The sequence below is a fragment of the Balaenoptera musculus genome, chromosome 6 (genome assembly GCF_009873245.2).
Source record: "Balaenoptera musculus isolate JJ_BM4_2016_0621 chromosome 6, mBalMus1.pri.v3, whole genome shotgun sequence".
Classification (NCBI taxonomy): domain Eukaryota; kingdom Metazoa; phylum Chordata; class Mammalia; order Artiodactyla; family Balaenopteridae; genus Balaenoptera; species Balaenoptera musculus.
In genome coordinates this window covers 103,400,711-103,424,166 of record NC_045790.1, presented here as the reverse complement: position 1 = coordinate 103,424,166, position 23,456 = coordinate 103,400,711, and the positions used below count along the sequence as shown (strand labels likewise).

The window sequence follows — 23,456 nt, the reverse complement described above, 5'->3', positions numbered from 1 at the left end:
CAAGCTGCCCCTGCAGGGGAGGAGTTGCCCCGCCCTTTTCATAGCCTGTCCTAGTGAGCTTGTGGTCCACTGAGACCCTCAAGTCTGACTTCTTGGAGCAGAGATCCTGATCTCCTATCCTCCTTAGCTTCTGCAGTGGGGTATGACTGAGGATGTGAAGAAACCAAAGTCACCCCCTCCTTATCCCAGGTCCTTTAACACCTGTGGCTGACCAAAAGGCCAGAGCCCCACACCTGGGCATCAATGATCTTCTGTTTGGAGTCTACAGCTGCTTGCATCTCCGCGTGGTCCTTCTTCAGCTCCTCCTCCACTGACATCAACCTGTTACCAGAGACAAGGACAGTCAGGCTGGCATTTGAGGGTGCAAGTGAGGAGGTGAGTGCGGGGCCTGGTGGGAACAAACCATCACACCTGCACAGAGGGGGCATACTAGGAGAGCCACTCCTTGGGCCATAGACTCACCTCCCACCCTTGCCTGGGACAGAGGCCCCCCAGCTGGCCCCCAGCAACTGACACAGGCTGAGCCTGCTCCCTCCTTATGCGTCACCCGCCCCAGATTCTGTTCCCAAATCCCCAGAAGTCCCTGGGGCTGCCCCTTTCCTGATGTTCTTCCAGGAGCCACAGGGGTGGGGTGGGAGTGGGTGTTAGATCCTCACCACACCCCAGAGCCAGGCAGGTGGTGTAACATCATAAGACCTGTGGTTTGAGTGGGAAACAAAGGCCCTGCAAGGCTCTAGAGCTTTCTCCACCCACCCTGTATTCACTGAGGCTGTGCCGGGCACTCGAGGTGGCAAGATGAAGCCACAAGGCAGAAGGGACACAGGCAGGGAGAAGGTAACTACGCTCTGCAGTGGGCAGCTTGGGGGCCATGGGGACGGAGAACAGGAAGTGGCTGGCTGTCCTGGGGGTGGGGGTGGGGGTGGGGGTGGACACACTGAGCTGGACAGCTGAAGGACAAGCAAGGTCTGCCGCCCGGGGAATGAGCAGGGAAGACGCAAGGAACACGATCCACAGAAGCTCAGAACTAGGGCCGGCGGGGGCCTGTCGCCAGCTGCTCCTTCCGAGACCCTTTCAGGTCTCATCCTGCTTGTCTCTCACGTACCTGTCAGTCACTGTTGATCACACCCATCTTCCTACTCTCTTCCTTCAGCTTTCAGGCCCCATACTCTCTGGGTTTGCATCCTAGCTCCCAGGCCACTGCTCTGCAGATGCCTTGTCCTGTCTGCCCCTAGGCTGTCAGGGCTCCACAGGGCTCTGCCTCAGCCGGCCATTCTTCCTGCTCTACACTCTTCTCAGAGGAGTTCACCTACTGCTTTATTTCTGTCTCTACCCGCACAACTTCTCCAGAGCAGCAGAGCATCTAACCCCCAGGCGAGCACTTAGTCCATTTCACAGCAGATGCACCGGGAGGTCAACAGTGCTGGGGCAGGTACCACGGAGGGCTGTCGTGAAAAGCCAATGGGATCAGGGGTTGAGGAGGAAGGGGTGTGGGATCATGCCGAGAGGGGGTTCCTTGTCATAGGAAGGTACGTCACTGAGCAAAGCCTGTAAGAAGGGGGAGTGGGAGGAATGGAGGAAGGAGGAGTGGGGGGAGAGACTTCCGCTCCCAGCTATGGTGGAATAACAAACAGGCACTGGATTTAACCTCCTGCCGTAAGAAAAAAACAAACTAGAAAACTGGACAAAATGTATGAAAAAAAGGTTTCCAGACCGTGAAAAGCAGGCAGTGCAGTACAGTACGGTGACCCCTAAGAGAAGGGAACACACGAAGCGAGCCCCACCCACTGCTGGCAGTGTCCCGGCAAGCAAAGGAGGGAAGTGATCACATGGAGTCAAGGAGACCCTGGGAGGATGGAAGGGTGGGGGAGCAAAGCTTTTGGGGGGCAGTACCAGAGAGGAGAAAATGCAGAGAGGACTCTACCTATCTCCTGAGGGGTCCCCTTGGGGCTTTGGCTGAGGACTGGTCTGCATGCTTGTGAGAAAATAGCCAGGCTGGGGCAAGAGCCATTGGAAAGGAGTACACAAAACCACCCCAAGAATAGTTTATGATCCTTCTAGGCCGTGTGGAAAAGCATACCAACACAGGAGGCATGAAGTAGAATCCCCAGAAGGAAAGTCCTCAACAGTGAAGCCAGATTAGGCCTAGGCTAAAGACTGTCCAGGACCCACCCCAACGAAGCTTAAAAGTGAGCCTCATTACAGATGAACCGGGTTGCAGGGCAGAAGTTGAGACACAGATGTAGAGAACAAACGTATGGACACCAAGGGGGGAAAACTGTGGTGGGGTGGGGATGGTGGTGTGCTGAATTGGGTGATTGGGATTGTCATGTATACAGTGATGTGTATTAAATTGATGACTCATTAAAAAAAAAAAAGTGAGCCTCAAAAGAATCAAACTGATTCTTCTAACGTCACTGTATCCCAGAACAAAGCCCCCAAATATTGAAAGGAACACAACACATCCAACAGCTACGTAAAAATCACAATGTCTGGCATCCAACCCAAAATCACCAAGCACACAGAGAAGTAGGAAAACATAACCAACCCATGACCAGGAAGAAAAGCAATAAAAACAGACTCAGAAAATGTCAGATGATAGAATTAGTAGACAAGGACATTAATACAACTGTTATAAATATATTCTACATGTTCAGGAAAATAGAGGAACACATGAGCATGATGAGAAAAGAAATGGATGGGATTTAAACAAAACTGAAAACTTAGAGGCAAAAATACGACACCTGAAATGAAAAAATACTGGATAGGATTAACAGCAGATTAGACGCTTAAGAAGAAACGATTAGTGAACTTGAAGACACTGCAACAATCTAAAATAAAACACAGAAAAAAGATGAAAAAAGGAAAACAACAGAGCATCAGTAAGATGTGGGACAACATAAAGCAGCCTAATGTATATGCAATTAAAGTCCCAGAAAACAGACTAAGGAGGCAGAACTCCACACCCACAGATCCAAGAGCTCAACAAACCCATGAAGAAAACATGTCAAGGCACTTCATAATCAAATTGCTGGCAATCAATGATAAAGAAAAAAAAACTGTAAATTAGCCAGAAGAAAAAGATACTATCAGAGTCCATTATAGCCTGGGTAAGGGAAAAATTGGGTCCACTGCTGGTTTTGGTAAAGAGCCACACCACGCACGTGCTTCCGCTAGAACAGCAGAGTTACATAGTTGCGATAGACACCATATGGCCTGCAAAGTCTAAACATTTATTATCTGCCCCTTTACAGAAAGTTTCTAACCCCTGCCCTAAAGTGACAACAAGATACAGCTAATATGCCAATAAAGGAGATAAAGTGGAATCATAAAAAATACTCAATCTAAAAGAGGGCAGGAAAAGGAACAAAACAGATGGTACAAATAGAAAACAAGTAGCAAGAAAATAAGTTTAAATGTAATTATATTGACAATTACATTAAATGTAAATAGTCTAAACATTCCAATTAAAAGGCAGAAAACTGTCAGATTAGATAAAAAGCAAGAACAATAAGGTATCTGTAACAGAAACTCACTTTATAATGAGGGGCATAATTGGGTTAAAAGTATAAATAGGATGAAAAAGGATATACCAGGCTAATACCAATCAAAAGAAAGTTAGGGCAGCTGTCCTAATATCAAACAAAGTAGATTTCAGAGCAAGGAATATTACAAGGGATAAAGAAGGTGATTTTATAATGATAAAGAGATCAGTTCATCAACAGCACATAACTAGCCTAAATGTGTACATGTCTAAGAATAGAGTTTCAGTGAACATAAAGTAAAAAACAATAGAAATGAAAGGAGAAACAGACAAATCCGTAATTATGATTAGAAACTTCATTATCCTTTTCTCAATAATTGATAAAAAACAAGTACAGAGAAAAACCAGTAAGGATATAGAAGACTTGAACAACACTATCAACCAAATTGACTTAATTGACTTGAACAGTAGGGAGGAAATACCAGGCTTGGCTGGTAGAAATAAGTGTGTCACTGAATTCAGGAGAGCATGTACCTCTCAGAGAATAGAGAAGATGAGAATGTGGTTCAATGAAAAGTGTCTCCTTTCTTGGAACCACACACGAGGTGAGCCAAGAGCAGAGCTGGAAGTTCAGTCAACAGTGGGTTTCTAGTCAGTCACCCTGGTTATAGGCCCTCTGCTCACACTAACCATGTTATAAAGAAGAAACCCACAGGTAAATCAAGCAAGCCATAATTAGAAGCAGAGAAACAGGTGGTCTGAATAGGAGGAATTAAGGAAGGATCTTTACAGTGGACAAAGCATGAGGCCAGGTGGGGGGACATCCTGACTACTGCACACCTGCTGAATCTATCCTGACGACAGGCTCTTGTACCATGTGAACAAACAAGCTGTAAGTCCACACTGTCTCCTCTTGCACTTGGTATTACTGTCATAAGGAAGGAAAGTCCACGACTGGGACCCTGTGGGCTGGTCTGAATGCTACACCTTGACTATATTCCCTGCTTGCAGACATGCAGGAGGGTGTATCCACTTTACCCGTGGGCAGAGTGGAAGAGAGAAGGGAATCAACACAGAAATAAAGATAAGCCGCCACTAAGGAAGAGAGTCGGCATTAAAGTCAATGGTCCACCTGGAAGTCTTCCCGCATAACCCACAGGCACCTTAAAACTCAACATACCCAACACTGGCATCATCTCTCTCCCTCCCCATCCCAACTGCTCTTCTTCCAAAGGTCCCCATCTCAGTAATTGGCACCATGACACACCTGGACGCTCTTGGTAAAAATCCAGGGGTCATTCTGGCTACTTCTTCCCTCCCACCTCCCACCCTCACCCACTGCATGTAACTGACATTCATTCCTTTTCCTGCCCCGGATTGGGTCCTCATTGTCTTTCCTGGCGCCTGCATCCAGCTTCCAAACTCCCCTGTGAGTGCGCACCAAGAAAACATGACTCCCTACAGGGAGCCCAGGGCCCTCTGCGGCTGCCTCGGCCAACCTCACGCTCCACCATCAACACACACTGCACCATGTGGGCCCCCCACGCTCCGGGCTACCTCCCGCCTCCAGGCCTGTGCCACACTGTCCCCACCGCCGCGGACACCCTTCTCTCTCCACACTCGGCTCATCCTGCGGCTGAGCAGCCCCGCCCTAGGATCCGGGGCCTCCTGGAGGGCAGTGGACAGGTCTGCTCCTCTGTGCGCGTGGGGCCAGAACTGGGCCGGCCGCCCTCACCTGCTGATGATGCCCTTCATCTGGATGTCCTTGTCCTCCTGCTGCCGTCGCAGCCGCTCCTCGCCCTCCTCCAGCCGCGCCTGATACTCCAGCACCAGCTTCTGGGTTGTCTCCTCCTGGCACTTGAACAGGGTCTCGTACTCCTCCAGCTTCTTGGTGGAGATTCGCAACTTGTCCTGCAGCACCGCCAGGTCCTGCTAGGAGGGCAGCGTGCCACGGGCACAGCACCCAGGACAGAGAGCACAGCCTCGTGAGCCCGGGCAGGGGCACAGGATGGGAAGCAGCCCGCTCGGAACGCCTCAGGGCCCATCACCATCTCAGTCCTCTTCCCACAGCGGGGAGACACCCAGGGAGAGGCGGCCGGGGAGACGCCCAGGGAGAGGCGGCCAGTGAGACTCCACGCCTGGCCCCCATCCGGGGCTCTCCCACCCGCCAGCCCAACCTACAGCTAGGAGGCAGATGAAGACTCAAACCAGATCTCAGAAGTAAGGGTCTTGAGCTTTGCATAATAAACAAAAGTTATAAACCTCTTGGGTACATTAAAGAGATGACAGTGCTCTGAGAGATGGGGGCTCTACAGGAGGGGAAACTGAGGCCCAGAAGGCAAATGACCCAATCACATGGGGAGTACAGTGACTGACTGATGGGGTGAGATCCTAGCCTCCCAGCCTCGATTTGACCCTGAAGCCGTGGCAAGTCGCATAGGAAGTCGGGGGAAGAGATTAAAGGCAAAGTGGTCTAGGGCTTTCTGGATCTGACTCAGCCCAGCACTCTCGGCCTTTAGGGAGGAGGAGGGATGTGTAAAGCGGCAAGAGAAGCAGTGAGCTGGGAGGCTGTGCGAGCTGAATAGAGAGCGAGGCAGGGTCAACACCCGAATCAAGGGGCTGGAGAGGTTGGGCGCCGGGTGCTGTGAGAATACAGGGAATGGGGAAGGCAGGAAGGGCCTCTCCTTGAGTCTCGGGCATCGGGAGCCAATTCACTCATCAGCACAGGACTGCCCAAAGGCCAGGAGGCAGCAAATCTGACTCCTGAAGCAAAGCTGGCCCCAGAGGAGAGCCCAGCTCCGGGAGAAACAGCCCCATCCCAGGTCTTCTGCACGGCTGGTCAGAGCGGGGTCGGGAGGGCCCTCCCTGACAGAGGCAGGACCAGGTATCCAAGGAGCTCGAGGGAACTCCAGGATTTGCCTGCGAGGGTTAATGGCAAAGAAAGAGACAAACAGCAGCTCACTGGGCCAAGGCACGAGGAAAGAGAACACTCCAGCTGCAGCCTGACCCTGGATATCATTCAGGCACTCCCTGTAATTCACCGATGGGAAGGTAGTCTCAGAAAGGCGCAGAGCCCGGCCCCAGACCCACCAAGGAGCCTGGGGTGAAGCTGGCCCTCCTTGCTCCCCAGCCAAACTCTGGCTCTTGGAGCACTGTGCCCCATGTCCCCTGGTCCCGTTCACGTAATAATGGTGAAAGCAGGTGGATGCAGTGGACCAAGGGGATGGTGGAGGCGGCGGAATGCAGCATGGACGTGGACCTGACCCCAGGCCAGCGGGAGGGAGAGCGGACACCCTGCCCTCCGTGCCCTCGCCTGAGAGGCTGCTACAGGCTTTCCTGGGGCCAAGAGGGGCGAGGGCACCCACGGGGAGTGGGGGAAGTGGCTACTGTTCTGGGGGGCCTTGCACTGGTCCTGTGTCAACCTGGGCTTTGGCCTCCAGAAGGAAATGAGAATCGGCCATGGATCCAGGGCAGCTGCCACAATAACTAAAAGAATTTTGGAGAACTGAAGCACCCCACTGCTCACCCAAATACTAGACGTTATGTTGGGGGTGGGATTTGGATGTTTTAGGACCAATATTTTTCCCCTGGAAAGAAGAAAACATCTCGGTAGCAATCTGACATCACCCCTCCCTGGCTCTCTCTCCCAGACCCTGGTGGAGACGGGGACTGGGAGAAAGCCAGGCCGCGGGCAGGCACAATCCCAGAGTGGAGGGGCCTGGCCGGGGTGCCTCTCCCTGCCGTCTCCAGGACCCGTGCCTCTGCCTCTTCATGCGTGAGGCTCCCCCCAAGGGTCTCCATGCACCTCTTTGGCACCCCTGACCCCCAGGTCCTGGATTCTCCTCAAGTCCCAGATGCTCAGAAGCTCGGCTGCCCAGTCACTTAGGGAAGGTGCCTCCTGGGGTCTGGATTCTATACAATTCCTGGGTGGGTCTCACATGCAGCCCATGTAGGAAACCTCAGGTTTAAGCTAAATCCTCCAAATTCCACTGACTGCTGTCCTCACGTGGGACCAGGGGTTGAGAGGGGACTGGTCATGTGCGGGAACAAGCAGCGCCGTGAATTCAGGGCTCGAGGGGAGGAAATTCTGCCAGCCACCTCGGGGAGGCAGCCCGCCCTGCCCCGAACTGCCAGGGTCCAGCTTTACCTTTTCTGCTTGGCTGAGCTCCTCCTTACTCCTTAGCCTATCCCTGTGGGGGGGGTCTGGGCCCAGGCCCTCGTCTTCTAACAACTGCGCGTTCATGGTCAAGAGCCAGGCGGCCGTGCGGTCCAGGGCATTGGGGCTCACGGGTGAAGGGCCCTGCGATGAAACACAGCTGTGAGGGGCTGGAGGGAGGGGTGGGGCATGGCCTTGGGTGAGCCCCAGGGACGAGGGGCTCAGAGGGAATCTTTAGCTGACCAGGCACATCTGATGCAGCCCCCCGCCCAGGCAATTCCAGGTAGCCTGAAGCAGAGTCAAGAGTCCAGGTGGCCTCCTGAGCGTGGCTCTCTGCCGCCCAAGTGAGAGCGAGTGGACCTGGCCCGGCAGGTCAGTGTCCGGCCCACAGTACATCTGTTACCCTACTGTGTGTACAGCCCTGGAGACCAGCTCAGAGCAGGAGGGGGCCTGGGGGCCACGTCAACTCCTACCCTGGGTCGGGCTTTAACAGGCTTGGAACTGGAGATGGACGGACCCCTCCCTCTTTCTCCTTGACCCCAGCTGTGTCTGAGGGAACTGGCAGAGGGACCCCCGGGCCGCAGTGTCCCTGGTTCACAGGACGCAGGCAGGGCCAGTGGGGCCGGGGGGTGGGGGGCAGGCTGGCGGGATGGGGCCAAGTGGGGCATCGTTCAGCATGGGATGGCAGCGGGGTGCGGGTGGCGATGACACGACCAGGAGCAGCACAACACGGGGTCAGGCCGCCCCCCGGCGCCGGAGCCCGGCAGCACTGACCTGCTTGTGCACCGCGCGAGGCTTCAGCTCGGGGCTGTCGCCCTTGGAGGAGGAGGACTGTTGCCGCAGCCGGGCTCCGGGGCCAGCCCAGTCGGGCGAGGCCGACGCCAGGGTCCCGCTCGAGGGCCGCGGGTACTGCAGGGTGCTCAGCAGGGTGGGTGGCGTCCGGCCGCGGGGCGCGGGAGGGGGCGGCGGGGGCGGGGGCGGCGGCTGGTCGATCCTCCGCTGGGGGCCGGCGCTGTTCTGCCGCGGCCCCGGGGGCTGCCCGCCCTTCTCAGTCAGCGACACCTGACGCCGTGCCAGCTCCCCGGGGCGCCGCCCCAGCTCCTCGGCGGTGCTGCTGAAACTTCCCAGCTTGGCGGCAGCCGCCAGCTCCTCGCTGTTGCTGTGGGAGCTCAAGGAGCTGTGGCCCTCGGAGCCCGAGTCGCCAAGGCCACGGGGAGACAGCGGCAGGCCGGCCGCCATCTGGTACACAGGGTTCTGGAAGGAGAGCGGCGCCAACAGCTGGGGCCGGCCTGGCGCGCCCTCCGAGGTGCCCGCTGTGGTCGGCGTCTGGCCTGCCCGCCGCACCGTGGCCAGCCCTGCCAGGCTCACTGGGGCCACCCGGGCCGGCCACCCGGCCACCAGCTGAGTTGCAGGCGCCTGCCCGTCGACGGCAAGGGCGTCGGGGCCCGCCGGGGAGCCCGCCTCCCCGTCCAGCGCGCGGGTGTCCTGGAGGTCCACCATGGACAGGCTCTTGCCACCGTTGGCCATCTGAAGATCAGGCTCGTTGGCTTCCGAGTAACTCGAGCTGCGGGCAGGTGAGGGCTGGACCCCGGAGGACCTTGTGACAAAAAACAAGTCCTTGTTTTCGGGGGTTGGAGACGGTAACCGGGTGAAATCTATCAGACTGCAGGGAGACAAGCACACACAGGGAAAGAAGGGGGAAGAGAAGAACTGTGAATGCGGCCAAGGCGGGTCGCAACCGAGAGCCCCCACCAACCTGCCGCCCACCCGGCCGCCTGAGCCAGGGTGGGGGGAAGGGGGGGGGGAGAAGAGGGAAGGCAGGGGAGGGGAGGAGGTGCGGGGGCAGTGAGAGTGGGAGAGTCCCGGGGCCCAGTGGCCCAGCTGCAAAACCAAACCACCGCCCGGGCAGCTGACCCTGGCAGAAGCCACCACGAAGGCGAGGGGCTGACGGCTGCTCCTGCACGGAACCTCTGCACTAGGGACCTGCGCTCCCAGTGTCAGGCCAGGCTGCCTGGCAGGCCCTTTCCCTGCTCAGCTGCATCTTGGGACAGTAGGTTCTGGGGCCTGAAGTGTTCTGGAAAATCCCCCTGACTAAATCCAAACCCACGACGCAGTGGCTCTCTGCTATCCAAGGGTCCTGCACCGAGAACTAGGGCTTCAAAGCCACGGGGGCTTCCTCTGCCTCTTCCCTCTTGTGCCTAGTCACCCTGATAACTAGGTGGGGGCCTGTGCTGAGAGAAGCCTCCACCTGCAGCCTCCTGCTGCCACCCCGGTCTGACTGGCAGGCGGGGGCTGGCGCTTCCGGCAGAAACAAGGAATCAGAGGCGGCTCCTCCAGGCGTGACTCAGGCGGGGAGGGCCTGCACCTGCAGTGGCAGGCCATACCCTCACCCCCAGCCCGGACTCCCAGACTCTCCCTGGCCCCTCCCTGGAAGCCAACTCCTTGGAAGGAGGCACAAAGCCAGGTGGGCTTTGGAGGGAAGAATGCGGGGGGTGAACAGGGCTCTGAGTGGGCTGGAGGCAGCAAGAACTTGGGGGTTCAACATGGCCTTAGAAAGGAGTTGGCTAAGCCTGGGATGGCGAGGAAGTGCCAAGTCCCAGGCGATGGGACTTAGGCAGGGTAGGCAGCAGCCACTCAGGGCCACAGCACTTGTGGGCCGAGAAGAAGTAGACGAGGGCAGCACGTGGAGCCGGGAGAAACCCAGACCAGTCATGGGCCTGGGCTGTCCTTCCACACGCCCATGTCAGGTCTCCTGAGAACCCATGTGCCCGGACACCTCTCGAGCCACCTCTCGGCTAAGGTGTGTTCCCCACCTGAATCTCTGCTTTGCCTCACTCGGAAGATTGTATGAACGGCCCCTCAAGGCTTAGAGGGACCCGAGAAGGGGCATCAAGGTCTCTGCATCTCCCGCCTCCCCCTGGGCCTCCAGTCCCTCACACCACATCCCCAGGTCCTTGGTCTCAACGCCCTCGCCTGCTAAAAGCCTGCTGCTGCCACCACTTCAGGACCAGAGAGCTCTCAACTCTGCTGCTCCAGCCTCACCCTCACTAGCTGGTCCAAGACGGCCCTGGTAGAGGAGGGGAGCGTACAAATGCGGCATAAAGAGCTCACTGTAAATGCCAAGGTCCTCATTTTGATGTCATCACTCAGAGAACACTCTGCCTCCCCCTCCACTGTGTTTTATTTGCTGGGCGCTCGTCCCAGGGCTGGGGGCTCAGAGCAAGAGCTGGGCCTCAGCACCTCTCTAGTTTCCCAGGCTCCCAGTCTCTAAGCCTCACAGAGTCACCTGAGCTCCTCCTGAAAACACACGCCCTAGAGCGTCACTTCTGGAGATTCTGATTCAGGTCCAGGAAATACCAGGAAACACATACAACCCAGTGATGTGGAAGTGTTTGGGACCAGTAATTGTTCTTCAACAAAAGATGGGTTGTCTTTCTCCAGGCCTTTGTCTGTGCTACTCCCTCTGCCTAGAATGCCTTGTCCACCAATGGAGGTATTACTTTTCCAAACTATAGCACTACAGCACTACCTCCTCCAAGAAGCCTTTCCTGATTTTTCCCAAACAGAACTTCACTACTTAGGGCCTGAAAAACACACTGAGTCTCATTCAGCTTGTTTTATAAACACCAGCGTAGGGACCTTCCACCCCAAATGAGACTGCAGGTGGCTGCGCCTTGTCTGAACAGGCACCCCGCAACACCCAGCACGCCTGGCAGCTCTTACCCGGAGACGTCGTTCTCGATCACCATCTTCTGCAGCCCCGCTGAGATACTGCTGCCGCCAGAGCCGGGCGTAGAGGCCAAGTCGTTGGTCCCTGCGAGCTGCCCACTGCCTGGGGCACTCAGTGCTGTGTGCACATCCCTCAGGATTCGAGGCAGGGGCCCCAGTTTGGATACGATGCTCTGCAAAGACACAGCAAGAGGCAGGTGTGACCCACTGGGGCCGCCTGTGGAGGCCAAGTGCGCTGTAGCCACTGTGTTCAAAACCTCTAAGGAGCCAGTCAGAAATGCAGGCCCGCCCTCCCGTGCAGGTCAGATCCAGCAGGTCTGGGAGCGGGGAGGGAGCCCAGAAATCGCAAATGACATTTTTACCAGCTCCCCACATATTTCTGGGACAGGGTGCGAGACCCACAGGGAGAAACGCTAACCTAGTCCAAGCCTTTCACCCCAGCCTGTCCTACCTCGGTTCCCCCATAGAGAGGACAGGCCACACGGAATCCCGGACCTTCCCCACCTATAACTCCCCATCTGAGAGGCTTCGGGGATGGCTCCCTCCCATGTCATCTACTCCACAGGGTGGGCTGGGGCCTGACCCACTCCGACACCTGAGCCCCAGGGGCAATGGCCCAGGCACCAAGCAGGCACCACCACACGCCTGTCAGGCAGAGAGTGGCGCCTGGGCTTGCTAAACCTCGCTACCCTGGTTTAGACCGATGGTGCTAAGGGTTCCGGGCTGGGGATAGGGGACTCTGCCTTCCCCTGGCTTATGCCCCAGCTTCCATCTAGGGTTTTGTGCAAAAAGAAAGTGTGAAAACTCGTGTAGTCAACAGAGAAGAGACGTGAGCGGCAAACAGCTCGACTTTAAATCCTGCTGCGACCTCTGTAGCTCCCGTCTGGTTGCGCGGACATGGAAGACGGTGGCAGGGCACAGGTGCTCAGTAAGTGGTGGCCGTAGACTGAATGGTGTTGGCGGCAGTGGAGGGAGAGAGGGCCTTGGCCCTCATTTCCATTTCTCCCTCCTGGGTCTCTCGGAGCCAAAGGGCAGTGGACATAAAGGAGCAGAAATGACTGCAGCAGCATCTGTTTGTAGTGAAAAGCTGGGCCTAATCTGAGCGTCCAGTAAACTAAACGGTGCAGTCACGTGACGGGACAGTCTGTGCCATTAGAAAGGTCACAGTGGCGGTGTGGCATGTACTGTCGTGAAAAGATGCCCATGAAGGAGGAGTGAGAAACGCATGCGGCACTGCACGTAAAGTTCTCACTTTAACAAAAAGGGAAAGGACTTTGCCTGTGTGTGTACTTAACATATGCACAGATGTATCTAGAAGGCTGCACACCAGAGCGCCCTGAGCGGTCACCCCTAGGGACGGGACAGGAGTAGGAAGGCCTTCCAGTCCTGGTTCAGCAGTAGCTACTTCTGTGAGATGGTCTCTCAGAGCCCTGGAAAGCAGATGTTCTGGAAGTGGATCCTGGCAGGCCCAGGCCTTGCTGCCAAGAACCTGCTCACTGTGCGAGCTGGGGCTGCTGGGGACAGTGGAACCCAGGCCACAGTGGCTGCAGCAATGTCAGAGATGTCTAGGGAATAACCATTTCAACTGATGGCCAAGGGCAGTTCTGGAAAGGTTTGCAACTTCCTGCCTGACACGTGGAGGTGTGGCATCTTCAGTCTTCTTTTTCATATCGGTGGCCTTAAAACCCAGAGCAAGGACATTTTCAGAGAAGCAGCTAAACCTGATCACACTTCTCAGGGGTAGGGAGCACAGCCTCAGCAGCAGACTCCATCCACTCAGTGCCAAGTGTGCGGAGGCACAGCCGAAGCCCCAGTACACAGAGCGGGCTCCCCTGGGCAGGGGCTGCCGCATGAACGTGGCGCCCCCCACCGAGGAAATGGGCCCCGAGATCCCCAGCGCGTGCTGACAGGGCCTGGGCTGGACCCTCGGGCTCCGGCGCGCGGCAGGGATCCGCACCGCACCGCGAACCCTCTGAGCCCCTGGCTACTCTGGGAGCTGCAGCAGCCTGAAGCAGCTCTGGTGGCCTTCGGCCCGCCCTCCGCCCCATCGCGGCCCGGTGCACAGGCACCTGCTCCAGCTGGCTGACGGCCTCCCAGAGCAGCGAGTGCAGGCTGGAGAGCTCGCGGCCCAGGTCGATGTAGCCCTCGAAGCCGGCCGTGTTGGAGATGGTCTCGGGGTTGGAGATCTCCAGCAGGAAGCGCTGCATGTTGGTCCACTCGTGCTCCAGGAACTGGTTCATGAACGACATGTACTCCTCCTTGCTGCCAAACCTGGAGCCGAGCAGATGGGGTGAGTGCCCTGGGCCCCGCCCAGGAGCCCCCCTTCGCCACTTACTCCCCAGCCAGCCAATCCACTCTGGCTCAGGGCCCTCATGGCTAAGGCTAGAGACCCTTTCTGGGCCTTTTCTCACAGGACCTGGAAGGTTCTGTGGCCCTCACTCCCCATTCACTGCCGGTCACAATCTCCTTCCTCTTTTCCCCCAAATGGCAATGGCCTGGCGCGCAGACGACTCTCAATCCGTGCCCGGCCAGGTCTCTCTGCTGAGCTTTCAGACACATTCCGCCACGGGCACCTCCCTTCGTCCTCAGCTTGGCCAGGTCTGCGGTCATCTCCGGCACCCCGAACCTGCACCCTCCTCCGGGGCTCCCTGCCCAAGGGGAGACGCCACCACCCAGCAGAGAGCTGCGCGAGGAGCCCGGCCGTGGTCAGCTCCCCCTGCGCCTCCCCCACCACCGGCCAGGCTGCTGACCTTACCTTCTAATCACCCCGTGACCTCGCAGCAGTGCCTCCGGCATCGCCACCTCCCGGGCCCAATACTCCCACCGCTTTGCCTTTACCGGAAGCGTAACTTTCTCTCCTGCCAGCCTCTCGCCAGCCAGTCCAGCTCCCTCCACCCCGGCCCCACTGCTGCCAGCCTGAACTCTGCAGGACCCTCACCCTCTCCCTTGCTCCAAGGCCCTGCCTGGCCTTCAAAAGTCCCTGCTTTCCTCTTGGGTCTCATCTCCCACCTCCCCCGGCCTGGCACTTGATGATTCAGGGACTGCACAGTGCCTGGTCCCTCCCGGGCCTGCCCCTCTGCTCCTGCCGCCCTTCGTCCTGACACGCAGCTGGGGGAGAACATCTCCTAGGAAGCCTCCCTCTCTTCTCTCCCAAAAAGCGCAGGGCCCTCCTGCGAGGCCGTGTGCCCACGCCCACCCGCTCTCTCCCCTGCTGTAGGGTTGGCTCCGGGAGGGCGGGCGGGGCCCAGAGGAGGCCCAGAGCGGAGCTCCATCCACACCTCCTGAGAGCGCCTCGATGACCCAGCCCTTCCGTTTCCACCCACTCCCTCTAAGGTACAGCGAGAACACTGAAGTGCTTCACTAGCAATGACGTCCTTGGCAGCCTTAGATGAGGACAATCTGAAACAAGCCGGGTGCCCAGCCACAGGGGTCGGCTTCAGGAGACACAGGCCCTTGTCCCTCAAAAGCATATTAGTCACTCATTTCAAAACCAAGCGTATGAATGGTAAGTACATGGGAGAATCCTTATGATAAAACGTTCATTCAAAGAAGCAGAAGGAAAAAATACCTTGTCTTCTCACCTTGGAAAATTAGGGAGACATACCACAGCGGCATGTACCTTCAGTAGGGGAGCTGGGGTGCGGGGAGAGGGTGAGGGGAAGGACTGAGGACGGCAGGGACCGGCCTGTCGCACGGCCCAGCTCTGGGGCAGACCCTGCGCCACGGACCCTGCCGTCGGGGGACACGGCACTCACTTGGCGAAGTTGGCCAGGTTCTGGGTGACCTTGGCGATGAGGGTGAGCGTGCGGGCGGTGCGGTCATCGGGGTACTCCTGCAGCAGGTTGAAGAGTGAGGGCGACATGATGGCCGGGCAGAGGAAGCGCAGGAACAGGGAGGCGCTGATGAGCCGCTCGCTGATGTCCGGCCGGCCGCGGCTGCTGCACTCCTGCCGCCACGAGGCGAACACCTCCTTCAGCTCCCGCGGGAAGACACTGTGCCGGGACACACGAGGCGGGGCTGGCCATCAGGCAGAGCAGGGACCCGGTTCTGGGTCCGATGGAGCCGAGTTCCAGCCCTGCTCCACCATGAGGGCTGTGTGAGCCGGCACGGGGAGAGCACGGGGAGAGCACGGGGAGAGCACGGGGAGAGCACGGGGAGAGCACAGGAGAGCACAGGGAGAGCACAGGGAGAGCACAGGAGAGCACAGGGAGAGCACAGGGAGAGCACAGGAGAGCACAGGAGAGCACAGGGAGAGCACGGGGAGAGCACGGGGAGAGCACGGGGAGAGCACAGGGAGAGCACAGGGAGAGCACAGGGCAGGCCGCAGTCAGGTGGATCTCTCCCCGAGGGGCTGAGTGGGATGGGACACAGGCACGGGGGAGCCGGCGGTGAGGGCCAGCTCCCAGAGGGCTTCACCCCCCTCCCCACGTGGCAGGCATCAGGGTGTAGGGGAGAGTGAGGAAAACACAGTAGGAACAGACCACCACTCCTTGGTTCCCATCCCTGCCTTTTGAGACTTACTCCCTTCACTCAAATAACGTTATAGAATTAGAGGTTTTCAGCAGAGCTCGGGGTGATCAAGAAGATGGGTAGATTCTAACCACAGGGTGAGGACATAGCTCCCCACTTTCTCAGGGGGAGGGAAATGGAGGCAGTGGCCTCCCCAGGCAGACCCGGTGAGTGGAGGCAGCGTTCCCGGCACCCGGCTGGGGGCTATCTCCTCTGGGCGTCCCCACCCTGCCACAGTGAGGCCCCACCAGGCCAAGCTTTAAGTGGCCTTCCTATCTTTTCACCCTAGAAGATGTGCGCTCCCTGAAGCCAGAGGACACCTGGCTCTGTCACTAGCTCGGGGTGCTCTGACCCAGGGCTTGGCCCTCCCTGGGCTTCGGTGTCCTCACTCTCCCCCTAAGAACAAGGCCTGCCCTGCCGAGCTCACAGAGGCATCTTAAGGCTGAGACCCCCCCAAGACTTTTAAGAGGCTTTGATCAGCTTGAAAAGCTTCTGCCCAACAAGCCCAGCACCCAGCCCAGCAGACTCTGGCAGTGAATGTGGCTGAACCAACAAGGACATGGCTAGAGAGGAAGTGAGGGCAGGTGACCTTTAGTCCTGGCCCCTGAAGTACCTGGCACAGGACTGGGCAGGGGGCAGGCGTTGAGTGATAACATCTATCAACAGCCTTGTTCAGAACTGAGAGGTGCCCCTGGGCCTCCACAAACGCCAGAAAGACGAAACAGAAAATCATTGTCCGTGGATATGTTTCCCTGTGTCCCACACCCGGTCCGCCCCGGGAACAGGGGGGCAGAGGGTGAAAGCACAGCCTAGCCCAAGGGTGGGAAGTGTGTTCCAGAGCTCAGGCTCTCTGGCTGCCCCTCTTCCCCTGGTGCCAGGGTTCATTTTCAGCTCAGCCCAAGAGGCCAGGTTGGCCCCAGGTGAGCACCCTGTGTAGCCCTGGGCCAGAGGGACCTGGGCCGGAGGCGCCCACCCCACCGGCTCTGGCCATTCCCTCTGCCCCGATCCAAGGCTGTCGTTCACCTAGCAGGCCCGCCTCTGCCTGTCCTTTGGGAGCAGGAAAACATTCCCAGGCCCTCCTGTAGGCCCAGGCCCGAGCTGGTGAATCTGCCTGCCCCCAAGGTGCTCACGGTGTGTGCAGGAAACGGACTTGGACACAGGCACAATCAGGCACTCTGATGGGAGCGGGGCTGTGAGTGAGGGTGCCCAGGAGAGGGGGGAGCTGACTATATGTGGGGACCTGAAGGAGGGCTGCGGAGGGGAGCCAGATACAGGCCAGGCTGGGAAAGAACACGATCAAAGAAAGGAGGAAGGTATGGCTGGGGGTGGGGGGTGGGAATGGGGTCAGGAGAGCGACCTGGATGGGGACGGGATGCAGGTCCTGAGCTGCAGCAGCGACCAAGGAGGAAACCTTGGCAGCTCCTCCAGTGTGAGAATAAACCCACTGCTCGGGGTTGGCGGCGCGGTCCCCTGGACAGTCACGAGGCTGTACTCGGCACCAGGTCAGCCGCCACCAGACATACGCGCCTGGGACGCTAGCCTTGGGGCTAGGCCAGCACTCCTCAGTGGCCCCAGGACTGATTCTGGCCCTGACCGCGGTCCTGTATGAGCGGCCGGCTCAGCACACCTCTGCTCCTTTCCGGGGCTGCCAGGAGCCCGCAGACCTCTGTCCCAGTTAAAGCCCAATCCGCCTCCTTTGTCCTCTACAGCCCCAGCAGGAGGCCCACCCGGTGTCCAGGCGCCCACACAGGCCCCTGCTGGGCCTGATCCCAAGCCTGGGAAGTGAGCACCAGCTCCTACGGACAGGTGAGGAGTCCCAGGTGAAGCCATCCACCCACCCCAGGTGGGTGCCCGAGCAGGGCCTTGTCAGTCTGGCTCCCTGGGCAGCCCCAGCACCTACAACAGCACCAGCTGGTGGCCACTGTTAAGCATGTGTGATGGACTGCCAGGTCCAAATCCTCACCACTGCACAAACCACGTCCTGCATATATACTCTGGAACACTGCTTATGTCTGAGAGGCCAGAAAGGACCAGGACGGGGGCCTGGCAGCCCAGCAAGACTCAGCGGGGTCAGGCAGAGGGTGGCTTCCAATCCCAGAGCCCCACTCTGAAGCCGTGTGAGGTGTGGGCGTGTCCCCTCTCCTCTCCTTATTAAACCTCAGCTCTCCCGTTCGTGAGTCGGGGATGATGGAGGAGAGCCCCTCACAGAGCTGTCCAGAGGGGACAAAGCCCAGCACTCTGTAAGCACCCGCACACAAGGACACAGAAGGACAGGGGAGACGCAGGGGTGGGGGGCCCTGGGCAGCTGAGGCCGAGAAGGGTGCGGAGGCAGCACTGACCAGTAGGAGTTGATGATCTTGCAGAAGGCCAGCTCGCAGCACATCTTGAGGTTGCCCTGGTGCTCGGGGAGGTCAGAGGCCGAGCACTTGCTCGGGTCCACTTCACAGTTCTCATCCGACTCATACAGCGCTTTGATGAACTCCCCTGCGGCCAGAGGGCAGGAGGGGGCAGTGAGGACCTGGCGAGCCTGCCCCGCCTCTGCCCTCTGCCCCCTGCCGGCCCGCACCCCCTACCTAGTGCGTCCTGCAGGTACTTCTGGCCCACCAGCTTGAGGTACTCCTCGATGGCCTTGGTGGCCAGTGTGTTCTCCCGGAAGATGAGGTGCTCGTTGTCTCCACAGCGGTCCACCTCCGACATCATCAGGTCTGTCAGGAAGTCCTGTGGAGCCAGGTGGAGAGGAGAGTGGACCTGAGCAGACTTGGCAGGTAGGACCCTAGGGTTCCAGACCCGCTCCCTGGCCAGGAGCCCCTGCTCCTCGAGGCTGCTCCATTGCCAAGCTACTGGTACCCACCGGCGGGAGCTGCCTGGGAGTGAGGGCAGGGCAGCCTGGTGAGGGGAGACGTCTAGCCATGGCGACATCAGAGCTGGGTACCGGATCAGGGACGCAAGAGCATGCTGCATGGAGCCATGGGCCCCCGTATCACAGCCGGACCCGCGGGACTCAAATCCCTGCTCAGCCCTGCCCAGGTCTGGCGGGGTGACGGGAGCAGAACTCCCCCTCCCAGTGCCATCAGTGTCGAAGGGGACAGATGGGCTGCCCTCTTCCCCTCGTACAAGCAGCTGCCACTGTCCCCCCGTGACTCTGATGGGGTCTCCCACACCAGACACGGGCTCGTTCTGTGCGGCCTCACAGGCAAGGATGAGAGAGAGGCAGTCCACCTGCCCTGGAAGGCAGTGAGCCAGTGCTCAGGTGGAGAGAGCACCGACCTCGGCTTGGGCGGGAAGGCGGCCCACGAGCCTCTCAGTCCCAGGCGCAGCTTCACGGGCAGACCCCAGGAGGGAGCCTGAGCCCACGCCTTCCCTCCTGACTGCAGGGAGGCTGCACGATGAACCTGCTGCATCATCCAGGTGGAAACTCCTCCCTGGAGCCTGCGCCTCCTCACGCCCACAGCCAGCCTTGTGACTTGGGGGACGGGCGGGGGGGGGGGGGGGACAGGCAGGAGGCAGGAAGTCGGAGACCCGGAGGAGGGTGACAGTCGGGCCAGGGGCCGCCCTGCACAGAGGCTGCAGTGGCCAGTGTGGGCCAGGGCTTCTGGAGCTCTGCAAATTCCTCACTCCGACGGGCACAGCTCTGGGGCCCTCTGAAATCACAAGTGGCCCTTGAAATACAGAACTGAACTCCGGGCCCCGGAGACCTGGCTGGCTGGCCAATGGAGAGACAGGAGGGGCTGGGGGGAAGTGGCAGTTGGCCTCTCCGGGGACCACACAGCCTGAGGACCCCTTCCTGACCACAGGTGACCTCTGGGGCCCCCTCTCTGAACACTCTCTGACAGCAGAGGTAAGTACTGCGTGTACTGCTCTGCTCATGCCCACAGGGCTTCCTGAACTCCTGGGGCAAGTGCGAGGCCCAGGCAGGGAAGAGGAGGGGCTCTCCTTAGCGCCAGGACCCAACAAGGGGGAAGAGGCACAGAACAGGAAAGTGACCTGTCCAAGGCCACACAGCTACCTGGGCCACATCTGGCCCGAGTCTCTTGTTCCCAGGCCCCGTTCCTCCCCTTGCACTGAGGCGAGAGGGGGACGGCAGGGAGCAGAATGTGCCAGATGCCCCCCTCACAGCCCTCCCCCGGGACTGCAGGGCCCTCGTCACGTGCCCTGGAGAGGCGTCGCACCTGTCAGGTCCCAAGCGGTCAGAGTTCAGACGAAGGTCACCCCAGCAGCCCGAGTTACTTCCTATCCTTCCACCTACTGCTCTCCCCACCTAAGGGCCCACTGCGGGGCTGGAGCCCTGGCTTCCACCTCCTTCCACGATGAGCACCCTGATTCTCCTGTCTCAGCTGTGAGTCTGAGAGCAAAGGTCCCTTCAGATCGGAGTCAGACTCCCAGGCCAGCCCAGCCCTCCGGGGCCACTTACTGAAAGGACAGACGCAGAGGCAGAGAGGACGCTGCTCCACCCCTGCTGCCTCCCTGGATCTCCCTCTGGAGGCAGGGCTTCCATTCACGTAGTTTCTAGCCCCCTTCCCACCGCTAACCAAGAAATTAAGAGACGGTCCCACATGCAGCCTTGCCCAGGCAGGTCGGAGGCTGGGGGCAGGGGAAGGAGGTGGTCCAACAACGCGGAGGAACCGAGTGCCGGCCCTCACAGGGCCCGTGCCGGGAAAGCGCCCCTCCCTGGTCCTGCGTTGGTCCCACACCATGAGCCCAACAGGCAGGGGCTCTGAAGGGCCCGAAGGAGGCCAGGGCCTTCCGGGAACAGATAGAGGATACGGGCCCCGATGGAGCACGTGCCCTGGGCTCTGCCTGCGGACCTGAGGCCCGGCGCCGCCTGTGTCTTCCCCGAGCCGAGGCTGAGGGCTCAGGACCTTGACTAGGGCAGTCCCTCACCCCCACCACAGGCCGCAAACCACACCACGTCCAGAGGGCAGAGGCCCAGCTCCCGGGGCCAGCACGCAAGGCCTCTGCAGTGTGGACGGACCCCACGTCCAGCCCTTCTCCACTGCACCCAAGGGAGGGGGCAGGGTGGAGAGGGGGTCTGCACTCGAGGCCCACAGAACCATACTCCACTGCGACGGGCAGGTAGGCGTGTGGAGCTTTCCAGAAGGAGCCTACCTGTCTCCAAAGCCAGGTAGGTGGGGCTGAGGTGTGGCCTGGCAGGGAGAGGCAGGTGAAAGGCGGCGAGGAGAGCGGGGCCCCTCCAGCCCTGAGGCAGGGCCTGCTGGAGGGCTTTAGACGAGCTCTGTTCCTGGGGACTCTGGAGCTGGGGACGGCTGTAGCCGTGGCGGGCTGCCCGTCAAACAGACGGCTGCAATAGTGACTGTGTGTCCCATGCGTGTGAATTGGGAGTGAGGGGGGAGTCTGGGGCTCGGACAGCAGCCTGCACCCTGGCGGTCACCTGTTGGGATGTGTCCCAAACTCAACACCTCACTGGACGTGTGTGTCTGGGTCGCTGGGACCCGTGTGCCGGCAGAGGTGGGCCTCGTGGCCTGCTCGCCTCGAGCCTCAGGGAGGGGCCGGCCCTCTGGGGCAGTGGGGGAAGTCCCTAAACCCATTTCCTCACTGCAAGGTGTGCTCCGGTCCACGGGCTCCATACCCGCCTCTGTGATCAGCTCCAACCACGGCGGAGGAGCACGAAGTCCCCACCCTCCACGATGCAGCTCTTGGGTTTAGGGAGCTCACCTGGCTGTGACCAGTGCCTCCACCAGAGCTGAAATCCATGACGTGGACATGGGGACCAGGAGGTAATCCAGCACATGTCACCCAGCCTCCCACTGGGCCACATGAGGTGGGGTCCCGCCTGAGGCCCACACACCTACCTTCACCTTGCCCGTGCTCTGCAGGATGTGCACCAGGGCCGATGCCATCTCCTCCTTGGTCTTGGCGCTGAGGATGGGCTCGAGGGCGGCGCAGAGCCCCAGGTAGTGGTTGGTGATGTGCTCGGCAAACTCCTTGTACATCTCCATGGGCAGGATGGTGATGGTCTGGTAGCGCGCCTTGATGCGGATCATGGGCCCGGGGCCCTTGCCGCTCTTGGGGTTGGGCGTCACCACCGGGTACCACTTCTCCACGAACTGCCGCCCGGCCACGGAGGCGGCGGGCAGGCTCACCAGGCCCAGGTAGCTGTTGCGCTCCTTCTTCTTCTTCTTGTCTGTCTCGCGGTACAGGTGGACGGTGACGGTGCGCAGGGGCGGCAGGTTGTGGAACTCGAAGTGCTCGCCCCAAAAGACGTTGTCAGTCTTGAGCTTGCCCGTGGTGCGTGCGTACAGCACGTCGTCCAGGCACAGCTCGCACAGGTACTTCTTCTTGGCTGGCAGGTCCTTGGCCTCAATCACCCAGAGCTTCAGGATGTGCTCCACGCGCCGGCTGTTGTCCTGCACACACGCACGGGGGGCCGCGGTGACTGGGGGCCCAGCCGCCTGCCCATCGCCCAGCCCGTAGCGGGGAAGAGCTCTTGGAACCGGGAGGGACAGGGCCCTGGGCGAGGGACAGCTCTGGAGTCTGACGGCTGTGGGGCTATGGGGCTGGATCTCTGCTCTGCCTCGCCCTAGCTCGCTGACTGTGGGCAAGTGACCATCTAAGCCTCAACTCCCTTTTTTTTATTCCCTTGGGAATTAAAAGCGAGTACAGACCAAGTAAGAGGCTAGCACAATGCCTGGCACACGGCAGCCGTTTACTGGCTCCTCTGTAGTTTGCTGGTCTGCAAAGTCACTTAGAGGTAAGACCATCACTAAGGCCCTTCCTTAGTAATGTCATGGCGACCAGGACTCAGCCCAGGCCAAGCTGGCCAGGGAGGCAGACACAGAAGCAAGTGATTACAGTCGGGGTCCCAGGAACCTGCTGGGAGAAGCCTGGGGGCAGTAGGAACACAGGAGGGTACCAGCCTGGGCCGGCGGCGCTCGCCTGGAGGAGGGAAGAGAAAGCTAAGCTGGACTCGAAGGGATGAGCAGGATTCGGTCGGGGGGGAGAAGGACAAGAGTTCCAGGCAGACGGGCAGCAGCACCCAAAACCCCAATGCTCAGCTCTCTGGCCCAGCCTCTTCAGTGTGCAGCCTCGAAGGCCGAGGCCCCCAGCACGAGTCAGCCTCTTTCAGAGCCCAGCACTACGGCCCGCTCGGGCCCTGCCTGCACGCAGGCTGCCTGCACCCCCCAGGCCCAGGCCACACCAGAGACCCCTCCGTCTGCTCCCTCACGTCGGCGTCTGTGCTCTGCTCTGAGTCTAGCCTCCACCCCCCATGCTCTGGGGACAGGGGACACAGGCCCACCTTGTTGGGATGCACCGCTCGCCGCAGGTTCTCCATCCACTTATCCCGCTCGGCCGCTGACCGGCAGGAGAAGCACTTGCTTCCCGACGACGTCGTCACCTGTGGGGGACGGGCAGGACAGCGTCACAGGGGAGGGGAAGGCAGCAAGGCGGCGTGATGGAGGACCTCCAGGACTTGGGGGGGTTTCGGCTGCCAGGTCTGACCGCACCCCAGCCTCAGGCAGGAGGCAGAACGACGACCCCCATATTTCACACTTGCGGGTGGTGCACCGAGACCTGTGGTCCCAGAGCAAGACAGTGACAGGAGGGTGGCCCAGCCCCGTGCCA

At 59.5% G+C, this 23,456-nt stretch overlaps 1 protein-coding gene across 16 annotated transcripts in view; it reads right to left on the bottom strand.

Moving 5' to 3' along the window:
* LOC118896682 (DAB2 interacting protein) overlaps window positions 1-23,456 on the bottom strand; it is a 193,638-nt gene that overhangs the window by 3,593 nt on the left and 166,589 nt on the right. For 10 of the 16 annotated variants that reach the window (XR_005020244.1, XM_036854839.1, XM_036854837.1 and 7 more), the window contains 11 exons: window positions 23,131-23,229; window positions 21,686-22,240; window positions 18,449-18,593; window positions 18,215-18,359; window positions 15,122-15,358; window positions 13,436-13,637; window positions 11,361-11,539; window positions 8,412-9,300; window positions 7,629-7,781; window positions 5,217-5,413; window positions 234-321 (listed from right to left, as the gene is read on the bottom strand). Coding sequence is in view for 15 of the 16 variants with exons in the window: in XM_036854839.1 (XP_036710734.1) it covers window positions 234-321; window positions 5,217-5,413; window positions 7,629-7,781; window positions 8,412-9,300; window positions 11,361-11,539; window positions 13,436-13,637; window positions 15,122-15,358; window positions 18,215-18,359; window positions 18,449-18,593; window positions 21,686-22,240; window positions 23,131-23,229 (2,889 nt within the window). In the remaining variant the exon portion in view is untranslated. The remainder of the gene's footprint in view (window positions 1-233; window positions 322-5,216; window positions 5,414-7,628; window positions 7,782-8,411; window positions 9,301-11,360; window positions 11,540-13,435; window positions 13,638-15,121; window positions 15,359-18,214; window positions 18,360-18,448; window positions 18,594-21,685; window positions 22,241-23,130; window positions 23,230-23,456) is intronic. The other 6 variants (XM_036854843.1, XM_036854835.1, XM_036854849.1 and 3 more) reach the window with 4 other exon arrangements.